The sequence below is a fragment of the Anoplophora glabripennis genome, unplaced genomic scaffold (genome assembly GCF_000390285.2).
Source record: "Anoplophora glabripennis isolate ALB-LARVAE unplaced genomic scaffold, Agla_2.0 scaffold1032, whole genome shotgun sequence".
Classification (NCBI taxonomy): domain Eukaryota; kingdom Metazoa; phylum Arthropoda; class Insecta; order Coleoptera; family Cerambycidae; genus Anoplophora; species Anoplophora glabripennis.
The window spans coordinates 29,246-44,691 of NW_019417161.1; the positions used below are offsets into that span (position 1 = coordinate 29,246).

A 15,446-nucleotide genomic window follows, 5' to 3' on the forward strand; every position below is an offset into this window, starting at 1 on the left:
TCCAAATGTCGTCGTGAAGCGTCCCGAGGTTCGACTGCAGGTTGCGAGAGTAGCGGCAGTGGTCACTGCGAGATCGGTCGCGATGCGGGTGACATTGGAAACATCGGTGAAATTGGTCTTTAGCGCTCTGGAAGCGCTATCGCCGGGAGGATCGATGTCTGAAGAATCTTATAGAGGCTTTTTCATTTTGCCCGGCCGACGGCGATTGATTTTGCAACCGTGGCGGATTTTTGGTTTGGATTGGAAAGGTAGGTGAATATGATTGTTTCGCCTCCTTTCCAATTTAGCGGTCTCCGGCATATCCGTAGGTACAAGATTATGACTTCTATGAATATACGGGGTGTTCTGAAATCCTGAAGCTCTCTCGAAGGGTGGAATACGACACCGTGTCGTATAATGTGAGCGAGCGAACTTCAGATTTCGACTATCTTTCGATACCAAGTTCCAACGCCCGAAACAGCGCTCCAGTGCAAGCTCTCTATGCAGAACATAAAGCCATAGCGAACATATTCCACGACGTTTCTAATTCTAAAGCCGAAGCCGCTGTCAGAAGAAAAAGTAAAAATTTCAACTATGTTTCCAATCCACACCTCAAAATCCAGCAGCAAGCTCCAAGTCCGATTTCTAGTTTAAGAAATCAAAGCACAAGCATTAATTTGCATAATGTTTCTAATTCTGAAGCCGAAGCCGCTGTCAGAAGAGAAAGTAAAAATTTCACCTATTTCAATTTTCACCTATCTTTCCAATACCGATCCTATATCTCATATCATTTCAATCCAAATTCCCTTTGTTAGAGTCAAACCTCTCATACATCCTATCTAAGGGAAAGACAAGTTGTTACAAAATTAGATCGCGTCCTCTCACCTAGCCATGCCTAAGCGCAATCCTACCAGGTTAGCTACATATCGAGCAGAGTCCAGCGTGATAGCGCGAGAAGCATATAATATGTCCAGAAATCCTGAGAGCCGCAACCGAATGGTAAGTGAAGCAACGGGAGATGAGGTACGACGACAGCTGAATTTTGCCTCGGTAGCTCATTCTCAGTCGAGACTTGACACGAGAAGCATCTCTGAGTTGGTCTTCACACTTGTATTATAGTGTTTGAATCGAATAACCTCTCATTGTCCGCTCCTTTAGTGACTAGTAGTCGCTACCAATTTTTAAATACACACAGTGGAAACTTCCCCACCAGTAGTTAGAAAGTAGTAGTAGTACTGAGTATCAGCGACCCTTCGGGGTTCATTAAGGCTGTTCCCCTCAGCTTGTGGTACGGCCTGATCTGCCATTCCACAAAATAGGGAAAAAAGAATTCGTAACAAGTTCTCCTTTACTTATTAATTAAGGGGAACCCTACACCTATCGTTCCACAACGCGAGCCGAACCCGACATCCGCAGAAGCAATCGCGGCCGTGCAGAAACGCTTCCTGCACGCATCCAGCGTGTCCTGGGAATCCTTAGGGATACCCCCAACCACGTCACCATCTCCAAACGGGTCCGAAACTACAGCGTTCGTGGACAATGTCCTGTCATGTTTTGTGTAATATGTTTCTCGGAATATTTTCCAGGTTTTATATCCCCCAATATGTCCACAATGTGTATGTATTTCTTTCAATATTTCTATTGCTAACATTTCGGTTATTAAATAAAGTTCATCATCGTCTAATATTTTCAAGTAAATGTCATCATGCAATGTCGCTTTCCTTTTCTCTTCATGTGTTAATGTTTGTTGATTTTGTCTTATTGTCTGTAGTGAAAATAGTTCTGCTTTATCTCTTAACATATTTACCCCGATTTTAATTTGTCTGTCAGTCTGTCAATTTTTTCTTGTTTATCCATTCTAGTTAATGCATCAGCCAAAATATTGTGTTTCCCTCGTATGTAAATTATGTCATAGTCGTATTCTTGGAGTAAAGTGCCCATTTATGTATCCTATTGTTTCCGAATTTGTTATTTATATATAGATGTGAATGCCTGGTTGTCTGCATGTATCTTGAATTTATTTCCCAATAAATAAAATCTCAATTTAGAAATGCAAAATGTGATACTTGCCAAATCAAGTTCTCCTACACTGTAGTTATGTTCATGCGTCTTTGTCACTCGTGAAATAAAAGAGATAGGTACGTCTTGGTCATTTTGTCTCTGCAATAATACCCTTGCGAATCGATACTTGGATGCGTCCGTATGTAATATGAAAGGCTCCGTGTAAATTGGGTGGAAAATATTTAGTTGTGTCAAAAATATGTCCTTTATTCGTCTGAAAGCATTGTCTTGTTCTTTTCCCCAAATCCATCTGACTCCTTTCTTTAATAATTTTAGCAAAGGTGATTCCAAATTGGAATAATCCGGTATGATACGTTTAATAGTATATTACACCACAAGGGCCGAAAGTTAAATTTTCACGGCCCTGCGCGTCATGACGAGCAGGACCGAGATTTCAACTTTTGGCACGTGTAGTGTATACGATTTTTCTTCGAAAGTACGTTACTAATTTTACTTTTTTTAACTTTAAATGTTGATAAGCATGTTTTTGATGCCTGCCACGACATTTGCGGCACGAGCGAAGCGAGTGCTGCTGGTCGTGGGGACAGGCATCATATACATTCGAAGAGTCAAGTCTTGTCATATTTTTTAAAAATAAATTAATTCCATTTTATCAAAGATGTGCTTATTTTCATTAGTTTAACATATTATATTATTTATTATAAATTTCATAAAACGAAACATATTATAAGCTAAAAACTCTTATTGCGTTTTTTATCGTTTTCATTTTCACTTGAATGATCACAATTATTAATAATACTTCCATAAAAATACAGTTTTCATACTTGATATTAGAGCAGTTAGAAATAATATCTCCACTAAATATACAGTTTTGATAATTCATAATTTGATTATTCAAATTAAAATTTGTAGATAACAATGGTTCATTTTCTTGTTTTTTAGCAAAGACTGAAATTGGTGGTTTTGTCGTAAAATGAGTTGGAGTTGATTGCTTATTATATTCTGTTAGTACTTTTGTTTTTGTCCGTGTTGTAATCGAGGTTATTGGAGGTTCCGGTGTTGTTAACTGATTTAATTTATCAATTGTTACCAGATCATCTTCATTTATTATAAAATCATCAGAAAAATCATCGGAATTAACATCTTGTCCAGTTGATTTCAAATTTTTATTTGCAGTTACTGTGCCACTAGAATAATTTTACTAGTCGATGGTTGTGGATTCAGATGATCATTAGATACAGTAGCATTAGTAATACATTCATAAATTTTTTCTCTATTTTTGAACGAATTTTCGATGTAACCTGTAAATAATTAAATCATTTATAGGTAAGATATTAAAATAAAAATGTGTAGTATCTGAATATTTAACAGAGTATTAAATTTTTATGTATTTATACAATTAGTAAATGATAGGATATATCTACAATCTAATTAAATAAATAAAAAAGTAATCTTGTGCTACTGTAATTGACTTCCATCCACCTAGTTGTTTAAGCATGGTAGTGCTTGCTCCTGAGTTAGACAAAAGCGTTGCACCCGTTCTACGAAAGCAATGACTGTTTTGGATTTTCCAAGTTTAAGTATGCAGCTATAATTTGAGGTGTCTCCCCAATTTTATTCTTGCCAATAACTTGACGTTGACACTTCCCTTTATGATACTGGATAAAAAATTTATCAGTAAATCGATCATCAGGCCTCAGTCGAGGCATGTCATTCTTCGAGTTATGAATAGAAACAAGATACTTATTACCGTTGTTTTCTACATCTTGGATTTTAAGTTTCGTAAGCTCATCACATCTAAAAGCTCCACATATGCCAAAAATGAAAATAACCTGCAATTATTATAGAAATAGATTTACATGTCATGATGAGTTGATTATTATTAATTAAAGTATGCATTAAAAAGATAAAACACTAAGCAATAATTAAAAATTAATATAAATACTAACCTTTGAAGCTAAGTAAACATAGTCTGGTGCATTGTTAATAAATTTTAAAATTTCATCCCATTTCAATACCAAGGACTTTTTCGGTTTGTAACCTTTAGAGTTATTTTTGACTAAAACTTTCAAGTTAAGAAAATTATTTATGTTAACATTGTCTCTTGAATTCAATGTTTTTTTTTAAATTGACCAAACACTCCATATCGTTGATGGCTTTAATTTTTTAGTTAGGTCCTTAAAATACACAATCAAATTACTTTCTTCATAGTTTGACAGTGAAGTTTTGTGTTCTATCTGCCACTTTTTGTACGAGTCGTAAACAAGATTGTATCGATCAACAGACTTCTTTGGCAACGTATCTGTATTTATTATCAATCGCGCTTCTGCATCGAAATTTCGTATAACATCTTCTTCATCTATGGATTCAACAGATGACAACGTATTGTTCATTTTTGCTGGGTTATTGAATTGACTTTTAGAGGTAGCAACAGTAATGACAGCGGTTAACAATTTGTTATAGCGACATAATAAATAGTCCCTAGTTACGAGTATAAATACGCATGAGAAATTCTTTCCTCCCGCCGTTATAGAGGGCGCGCGTGTACTTCTCACAGGGAGTAAATGTTAAACTTTCGTCCCTGCTATTAGGGACGAAAGTACGTACTTTCGACCGAGGTATGAAGAAAAATAATTTACTAAACTCAAAAAACCTCTTAACGTTTTTAAATTGTGTGGAATTATATAATTTTGAATTGCTTCTACTCTATCCTCATCCATTTCAATTCCTGTTGAATTGATTCTATATCCTAAATATATTACTTCTGTTTTAAAAAATTGGCATATCTTTAAATTAATCTTTAACCCTGCTTGGTCCAATTCGTTCAAAACTGTATTAAGATGTTTCAAGTGTTGTTCTTCATTTTGTGAATAAATTAGAATGTCATCAATATAATGTGTTACAAATGCATCATATTTATTTAAAATTTGATGAACTGCTCTTACAAGTGAAGCACAAGTAGACTGCAGACCAAATGGTACAACATTGAAGTGAAATACTTCGCCATCAATCATGAATCCCGTATATTTTCTACTATTTTCATGTAGTGGTATTAATCAAAAGCTGTGTTTCAAATATATTTTAGAAAATAATCTATGGTTTGTTATCCTTCCAAATATGGCATCTATCGCTAACGGAGCCTCATACTGTGGAACAGTATATTTATTGATATTCCGGGCATCCAAACATAAACGTATATCTCCATCTTTCTTTTTCACAATTACTAGCGGATTTATGTACTGTGTATTGCTTCGTGATATAATATTATTTTTTAATAAATTTGTAATTTCTCTTTGTACCTCATTCTTGTAACGATATGGAATTGGGTATGTCTTAACTCTGAAATTATTTAAATTTGTAACTTCCAATCTATGGACGAAATTAGCAGCAACTCGTGTTTTTTTCTTAATCAACTTTTCATACATACTTAATAACTCTTATTACACTATTTTTATTTTTATCATCACAATCTATTTGCATAATATTCATTTTAATATCTTCTTCATTTTCCTTTTCATCAACCATATTCCTCATCAACTTACTTTCATATTCATTATATAATTCATATTTATTCTTATTTACACTTTCTTTCACCTCACATATTCTCCTACAATCATACATATCATCATTCTCACTCATTGCTTCTAATTTCTTTTCTTTATTTTTAACTTCATTATTAAACTTTATAATATTTCCCTTTATATTTATTATTTTATTTCCATAATCTATGATTGACTTATTTTTTTCTAATTCTTCGTTACCCAATATTACATCACATTCAATACTTGGTACTACTAATAATGATACTATTACATTTAATCCATTTAGATCGATAGAGATATTTACCATTTTGCTTGCCTCGTATAATCTTTTACTGTTTACTCCTATTATATTTATCTTTGGAATTTTAACAATTTTCTTTTTTAACCCTATATTATCTTTGATAAATACTTCTTTTATTAATGAAGCCTCGAATACTGTATCAACTAACATGTTTATTCATAATTATCAAATTTACCTACTATATAAATTAATTGATTATTTATATTATTTTCCAGATTATTTTCGTCTCTGATATACTCTCTGGGATGTTCATAACTACAAATGTGTACGACTACTTTCTACACTTGGTCTATCATAACGCTGAAAATTGACTCGTCTGGTATTTGTATTGTCCCTATCATTATTGTTTGACCTGTGATTAAAATTGTGTACATTATTTTGAACGTTATCCCTGTTACGATACTGTCTGTTATTGTAATTTTGCCTAAAGCTAATTATTCTGATTATTATATTGATTTGGCTCATAGCCATTGCCTTGTCGATTGAAACCTTGATTATAATTTTCATTGCGACTTGTATAGTTATTGTTTGTATAATTTCTATTAACATGATTAAAATTACGATTATTGTTACATTGATTAAAATTTTGCCTATTATTATTATGTGATATTCTTTGTGGATTGTTGTATCTTTCTCCTGTTGTATAATTAAAATTTTGCCTGTAATTCGTATCTAGTGTATTATGTTCTGTTTGTCTGTTTATATTTCGTGTAGGATTAGAAATCTTTTGTTGTGCATATGTGTTATTTGTATTCTGTTCTATGCGATTTAAATATACACACAATTGATCCATGTCAGTTATATTATGTATAGCTAAACTCTCTGATATTTTATGTTTAAAATGTCGCGATATATGAAGTACAATTTCTTGTTCAGGCATTGGAGGTGTCAAATATTTTGCTGTGGCATATAACTGTAACGCATACCGTGATAATGCATTATTTTTAGACTCGGTATACTTTCCAAAATATAATTTCTCTCTATCTCTGTTTTGTGCATAATCTCCCCAAAAATAACCCAAAAACTTTCTCTCAAATTCACCCACACTTTTAATTTCATGCTCTTTTCCTTCGAACCATATTGCTCCTTCTCTTTCCATATTTTCTCTAATCAGTTCTTTGATTTCATCAATATCTTCTACGTATTTTAGCTCAAGTTTGATCATCTTCATGAATACCACTGGGTGTATCTTATTTATCCGTCCATCAAATTTATGTGTCAAATTTTGACCAGTGTAACTATCCTATTCTGTCCCATTTGTACCTGTAAATTTTTCCAATTTTCCATTTCTTTTCTTAATTCTTCTTTGAGTTTTTCTATGTCAATATTGGTTTCCTCGTTTCTCATATATACATCTTGTCCTGTCCGTGTAGTAGTTGTTCTAGGAGAGAACCAACGCACTTCAAGGTCACTCCAGGCTGCCACCGGGCTGCCGCCATCCGGAGCCGACACCAGGTCTCCAGCAGCAGCTCCAAGGTCACGCTGAAGAAGTGTCAGTGAGGTGCGGGGGTGGGGGATCTGGATTGAAGAAGAAGAAGCCGGGGTCCGTCATCGGCAATGACCAGGAGGTCGGCATCGAGGAGCGTGACGTCAAAGGCGGCACCAGGTGCGTGCATAAGCAGCGGCGGGGGGCAGCGGGGGGCAGGAACGTGGGGCGGCAGCGGGGTGCCGGCGTGTGGGGTAGCAGCGGGATGCAGGCGTGCGGGGACGCAGCGGGATGCAGGCGTGCGGGGAGGCAGCGGGATGCCTGCGTCATAGCGGGGAGAGCAGGCGGCCGGATACGGCCAGCGATGCTGGAAGCCGGCAGCGGGCTGCGAGGGGCGGCGGCGGCGGCAGCGGTGACGGCCTCTTGGTATCAATCTTTTTGTTATAAGGTAGAAAATATAAGAAACGAGCGCGCGCGCGTGGGTTGAAGATAACAACATGATGATGTAACTTTCCTGGAATATGGTCACAGCTGTGTATGATTAATACCAGATAAGATGTTAATATAAACAAAAGCGGAGGCTTCAGATAAAAATCTACTAAAATTACTCATGACAAAAATATTATTTCAAAAAATAAATCCCATGTCAAATCAACACATATGAGTTGTTCTGTTTTAACGTTTGCTTTGATACTCTCTTGGATGCATAAAAGTTTTATTTTCTAATGTAAACAAACATATTTCTCCAGCTTCATATGAGAACGTGACTATAAAGTAAACAAATTTTGATCATATCATTATTATCACATAAAATAATATTACACCGACAATCGAATATTTACGTATAAATATCAGTTGGGAAAGGTTAGTTTATGCTATTATTAGAGTATCCATATACAGGGTGTCCACCGAAAGGTATGTTTTAAATGGATTTCACATTTGACCTATTTGAAAAAATTATAACAGCTATTTTTTATTGTAGAGGTTGGCATGACTCACGTTCTTGGAAAACAATGATGACGTCATCACCATTTCCGGCACAGGTGTTGTTTTTATTACAGTTATGTAAACAAATGTATGATTTATTACCTTTTTCTTGGAATTTTGTCGGGCTTTTAAGCAGTTATGTAAACAAACTTCAAAGGCGGTATGCGCCATAATTTTTTCTCGGAAATTGATATATAGATGTATTTCTTGGAAAATACGTGACCAAAGCGTTGTTTATATTACCGTTATGTAAACAAATACATGATTTATTACCCTTTTCTTGGAATTTTGTCTGGCTTTTAAACAAGTTTCAACATGTAGCTGTGCTCCTAGCGTGGGAACTTGTAGATTAGCGGGTGATGAAATATTTCATAATGTTGCATAATGTTGTGCAATGGCTTTATCTGTCCAGCGTTTCAGAGGCTTTTGATGCAAAACTGGATATAACCGGAAATAACCGGTTATAACCGGAAATAGCCGAACGCGTCGACTATAAAAGCCTGTGGACTCGTGAAAAGGTCTCATTTGCTTTCGAAATTTGTTCGAGTGCACGTGATTGTTTTGTTTGCTTTTCAAAGTCGTGTTAAACTTTTTTTATTGAAATACAAAATGTCAGTTGCCGAGACCGTGTGTGATGTCAGCTGTAAAATTATTAAACTGACCAAAAAATCGTTGACTCTGTTGAAGACCGATGACGAGATCAACAGACATATCAAAATTATAAATAAAAATATCGGCGTATTAAACGAGGCCATCAAAATTAAAATTCACAAGATTGATAAGAACGAGAATATATTCCGTTTGGAAAACAATTTGGCGGTGCTGAAATATTATCGTGAACAGCTAAAACAACTGAAAATTAAAAATAAAGTGTCCGGAGGTTCGGTAGTGCGTCCCAACAAGAAGAATTTGGTGTGGCAAGATGTGAAATCGTGCTTCAAGAGTCGTGTGCGGTCGGGAATCATCGTGAACGTTAGTCTCAAGGAACCTAAACAGTTTCTAAAAAAATCATTTCGTAGTTTTTCTATAAAAGCGAAGAATGCTTTAAAAGACTCGTTAATTAAAGTAAATTTAGTTTTTGAAGGAAATTTCGTAAAATTAAATGACGGGGAAGTAGATTTAAAATCATTCGGGACAAAAAACGAAATTATTGACCGCAGTACAAATATAAAACAGTGGTGGGAAGACAATGTTGTTCAGCCTATACTACACAAACTAGAAAACTTTGAACATCGTAATAGCGGCTGGACTTTGTTGGAAATTATCGGGTTACGTGTAAATATAAATAATTATTCACCGATTACCGTGGGCTCGTCAACGTACGTTGAGATGCCCGAGTTTATTAAAAACAAAACGTGTGTTGTTAACGTAAAGAATGATGATGAATATTGTGTTTTATGGAGCATAGTCTCTGCTCTACATCCAGCTAAAAGAGATACAGCTAGAATTTCGTCATATCCCGATTTTCGTGACATATTAAAATTTGACGGCATAGAATTTCCTATAACTTTGAAACAAATTCCAAAATTAGAGCGTCTAAATAACTTGGCAATTAATGTGTACGGCATTGATAAGAAGGAAGTCCTACCGGTATGCTTGAGTAAAAACGATAGCAAACGAGTTATAAATTTACTAATGGTCCCGGCATATTCGGTTCAAGACAGCGACAACGATGACGATGAAGCACCTGTTTATCACTTTGCGTGGATAAAAAACATGTCGCGTTTATTATCCAAACAAATATCTAAACATAAGACTAAAAAACACATCTGCAATCGTTGTCTTAATCATTTCACAGAGCAGCGTCTTTTAGATGATCACATAATATATTGCAATTATAAAACAAATACTTGCAAAGTAGAACTACCAGGTGAGCAAGAAAAATTTTTACAGTTTAAAAATTATCGTTTTAAAGAGAGGGTACCGTTCGCCGTTTATGCAGATTTTGAATGCATTTTGGAACCGTGTGACGAGAACAATGATCTAAATTTAAATACTCAAAATGTACAAAAACATACCGCGTTTAGTGTCGCCTATTATCTTAAATGTTCATATGATGATAGTCTCTCGCGTTTTAAATTGTATCGGGGTAGTGATTGCCAGGAGTGGTTCGTCCGGGAACTTGAACATATTGCCGACGAGGTGAATAACATCCTATCTCACCCGAAGCCCATGGAGCCTTTGACTGCCGCGCAAAAATTCGAACATGACAACGCGAAATTTTGTCACATTTGCGAAAAACCGTTTACCAGTTTCGATATCAAAATTATGGATCATTCACATCTAAATTCGGTCTACCGGGGGCCTTGTCATAATTCTTGTAACTTAAATTATACAGACAGTCACGTTATACCGGTCGTTTTTCATTGCTTGTCTTCTTACGACAGTCACTTAATCATACGTCACTTGGCTACGTCATTTGAGGGCAACATTTCACTTTTACCAATAAATAAGGAAAAATATATTTCCTTCACAAAAGACGTAAAGGATACCAGAATCAAATTGAGATTTATAGATTCTTTCCGGTTTATGGCTGACAAAATTGAAAAATTGGCCTCATACCTCGACGACAGCCAAAAAAGAATCACTAAATCTCATTGTGATTCGGAGGAGACTTTCCGCCTTTTGACGAGGAAAGGTGTTTTTCCTTACGATTATCTAAATTCGTGGGAAAAATTAAATGACACGACATTACCGACTAAAGACGATTTTTATAGTAAACTGACTGACGAAGCTATTTCAGACAGCGAGTACGAGCACGCTACAAATGTCTGGAATACATTTAATATTCAAAATTTGGGGGAATATTCGGACTTGTACCTGAAAACTGACGTTCTACTTTTGGCTGATATTTTCGAAAATTTCCGTGAAAATTGTCTAAAAACTTACGGTCTTGATCCTTTACATTATTACACCTCCCCCGGTCTGGCCTTTGATTCCATGCTCAAAATTACTAAACAGACATTAGAATTACTGACGGACATTGACAAAGTTTTGATGATTGAGAAGGGGATCCGAGGTGGCGTAGCCCAAGTGTCGAACCGGTACTCAAAGGCTAACAACAAGTACATGGGTGAGGCATACAATCCGGACGAACCCGATAAGTACATCATGTACTATGATGTAAATAACTTATACGGCGCGGCGATGTCTCTTCCCCTTCCAACCGGGGGATTCGAGTGGGTACCCGTCGATCAATTCTACAACTTGAATATAACCGATTTAGCAGATGATGCTGAAATCGGTTATATTTTAGAAGTGGACATTGAGTACCCGCCCGAACTTCATGAACTCCACAAAGACTTACCCCTGTGCCCGGAACAAATGGTTCCCCCAGGAGGCAAACAATCAAAATTACTGACAACACTTTTTTCGAAAACCGGTTACGTTATCCATTACAGACAATTGAAACGGTGTATTGAGCGGGGATTAAAGATTACTAAAGTACACAAAATTCTTAAATTCAACCAATCGGCTTGGTTACAAAAATACATAAATTTAAATACGGATTTACGGAAACAGGCGACTAACGAATTTGAGAAAAATTTCTATAAATTAATGAATAATTCTGTCTTTGGTAAAACCATGGAAAATGTGCGAAAACATAAAGACGTTAAACTGGTCACACAATGGGAGGGTCGATATGGGGCAAAAAATTTGATCGCGAAACCAAATTTTCACAGTTTAACAATTTTCGATGAAGACATGGTTATAGTAGAGATGAACAGACTCAAAATTAAGTTCAACAAGCCGATTTATGTTGGATTTAGTATTCTGGACCTTTCCAAAATTATACTTTACGATTTCCATTACGATTATATTAAACAAAATTTCGGCAATCAGGCTAAATTATTGTACACGGACACTGACAGTTTAATATACGAATTCACGGACATTGACATTTACGAGAGCATGAAGAGAGACATCCAGCTGTTTGATACATCAGACTACCCCGAAGATAATGCGTACGGTATGCCTCGCGTCAACAAAAAAGTACTAGGTCTTATGAAAGATGAAAGCTGTGGGAGAATAGTTACCGAGTATGCCGGGCTCAGAGCTAAAATGTACTCGTATAAAGTCGAGGGAAAACCCTCAAATATGCGTATCAAAGGACTTACTCGATCAGCCGTAAAACACATTACTTTCGAAGATTTCACGAATTGCCTATTTAATCAAAACACACTGGTTAAAGAGCAGAGACTTATACGTTCCAAACATCACGATTTATATACAATTAAACAAAATAAATTGGCTCTCAGTCCGTACGATGACAAGCGCATAATAAATTACGTCACCACAGACACGATCCCGTGGGGATATAATTTCCAACAAGCAGCGACTTGTTCGACCACTCCCATGGAGTTCTAAGTCGAAATAAATAGCGCGATATAGTAAACGTTGACATCATTTGTCTTTCTACCGTTGTTCGCGATGGCCGACTTAGACATTCAATTGCAATACGAACTTGTTAAAATTTCACAAAAGACTTACGAAGATTTCCTTCAAAAAGCCATTTTTGACGATAATTTTCAATTAATTGACAAAATTCTGGAAAAAATCGTGATTCCCGACCGTGTAATATATTGGCTAGCTTTGCGTGATAAATGTAACATCGGGTTGATGAAAAAAATCTTTGCCAAAAAACTTCAATATGATATATTTATCGAACAACTGCAAAATATTTTCCAAAAGGAATATATGTCTCATATTAGCCTCGATATTTTACGTCAAATTATAAAGAGTCATTATCCAATATTAAATTCATTTAATCGGTATTATTTGGAAAAATTATTGGTCAACGGTGATCCGTCATTGGTTGATCGACATAGTCAATGTTTCTCGGCAAAAAATATTTTTCTAAATTACAAAGAAATCGATTGGTCAATAGATAAGGCCGTTTGTGAGGCCGCCTACTTTACTCAATATAATTTTTTGGAAACTTTGCACCGGGTAATTAAAGAAAATAATTTAATTTTTAAATTAAATGTAAAAACTAATGAAACACATAGGCAGCTGATGGTATGGCTCCAGGAGAACGTCTCCAAGGGTACCAATGGTCAAGGTGTTGGATGGTCATCTGGCCCAGACAGCAGCAAATGGCCATCAAAATTAGTTGGAGATTATTCTCAGACATTATATATGTTACATAAATATTATTTGTAAATATTTTTTTTGTTATTGTATTGTACATAGATATTGTTTTTTGTAAATATATTATATATTAAGGAAAAATATGTATTATTTAATTAATAAATTTATATATTTTTATATTTGTTTTATTTCTCTTTAATTTTAAGTAATAATAAAAAAACAATATTAAATATTGAACAAACGTTAACATACCTTTTAATATTTCCCGAAATGGAATTAGTTTTATAGGTACATCTTTCTCCTCCTTCTCCTCCTCCACTTTATTTGTCTTTAGTATATCCCATACATATGGTGGGACGGTGCACATTTTGCATGTGCATAATTCTCCCTTTAATAATTCACTAACTGTTATAACTTTATGCTCACTCATTGCTGCTACTGCTACTACTAACACACTGAATTGGATTTATATTATCAGACGCGCGTTTAGCGTCTCACTCCCCTCTCTCCCTCCACTACTTCTCTCTCCCCACCCCACCCCACTCACTATTCGAGAAATGAAACACACAGAGTTCAGCAATATTTTTCCACTTTATTTAAAATAAATAAATACAATCATCAAGCTTATCTCTATTAACAATATACCATTTATATATAGCATATACATTCTGCCTAGTGCAGCGTAAATTATTAATTTTATGTCTATTACAATGAAATTTTAAGCTAGATAACATTAAATCTTTTATTCTACTACAGCCATACGGCTCCAAGTCAATAATAATATTATTAGGTAAATGAGGCTCCAGCCATCTCTTTTTCTCCATTCCTTTCACGAGGACAGGCTGATCCTCGTCTAACACACTATCGGATATGAAATCTCCGAGTCCACTGTACGGTAAATTATCCCACGATGACGACCATCTAAGACCGTGTACGTGATTCACAGTCCAGTCGATTTGGATTTTTACACTCTCCCTGAGATGTTTATAGGGAATCTTGGGCTTGACTATTCTATTCACACAGGATTTGTCGTTAATGTTAAAAATGGAAATTTCCTTGCACGTGAAAGCCAATTCTTTTTTGTATTGAAATCCCTGCAAGTCGATTATGTACATAGCTGCTGATGCTAATAAGTGCGAACTATGCTCGTCAGAGGGTTATAGTACACGATCCTATCGTGAATTATAAGACAATAGGCTGCGGTCTCCTTCGGGATATTGTCATTAGTACCGAATTCCAGTCTAATGTCCACAGTTCCCGACTTTAGAACCTCATTCTGACAGGAACAATCGACGACTACCAGAGGAGCCATATACTTGTACGTATATGTAGTTAGAAAAGGCTCGCTATCCTTCTGATAGTATGAATGTTGAAATTGAGCATACATGTCATACAGGATGGCATAACAATTCTTTGAAAAATCCACATTCAAGTTATCGTACGGGTACGAATCGGAATTTAGAAAAACCTTGAAATTGGTCAAATTGCAATGATCAAACTGGCACAATTGTATTAATACTGAAGAGTATTGCAAAAATCATTCAAAAGTATTATGGTTAATGTAGCGAAAACAGCACAAACTCCACATTTTTGCCACAGTCCTCCAGATTGACTGGTATCAACAACATACGGTTCAGTAGCGCAGCTACTTCAAGAATTACAACCCTACCACCTCCATTGTATAATATTCAAGTTGCTATCAGGAAACAAAGGAATTAAAAACACAACTTTTGTTCTGTAAATTTAATCATTAGATGTCCAATTATTCTTCAGTATATCATAGTGAAGTGTAGCAATAGGCGCTTTTAAAGAGAGCGTAATGTCTGGTAGGAAGCCAATCGAAGTAATGCCAAATTCCGTTCCTGAGGACGAATGCTGGGGACCGCCTGAAAAGGTTTGTCGAATATGTCGAAAGCGAGAACGAAACGTTATTTTTCTACCTTGCGCCCATGTGGAAGTCTGCTGGATTTGTGGAATGCATATAAAATTTTGTACTTTATGTTATAAAGAACTTTCAGCAACAGTTCGAATATGATGTTAAATAACTATCCCATATACATCATGTATTACACCTACTTTATGCCAATAAATAGATATA

At 35.6% G+C, this 15,446-nt stretch overlaps 1 protein-coding gene across 1 annotated transcript; it reads left to right on the plus strand.

The window, feature by feature from the left end:
• The first annotated feature begins 9,725 nt into the window (after positions 1-9,725).
• On the plus strand, positions 9,726-13,478 carry LOC111692174. Its single transcript, XM_023455984.1, has 2 exons — positions 9,726-13,207; positions 13,267-13,478. Exon 1 carries the CDS (start codon positions 9,893-9,895, stop codon positions 12,623-12,625), a length of 2,733 nt encoding a protein of 910 aa, XP_023311752.1. The 5' UTR covers positions 9,726-9,892; the 3' UTR covers positions 12,626-13,207; positions 13,267-13,478.
• Positions 13,479-15,446: the final 1,968 nt, after the last annotated feature.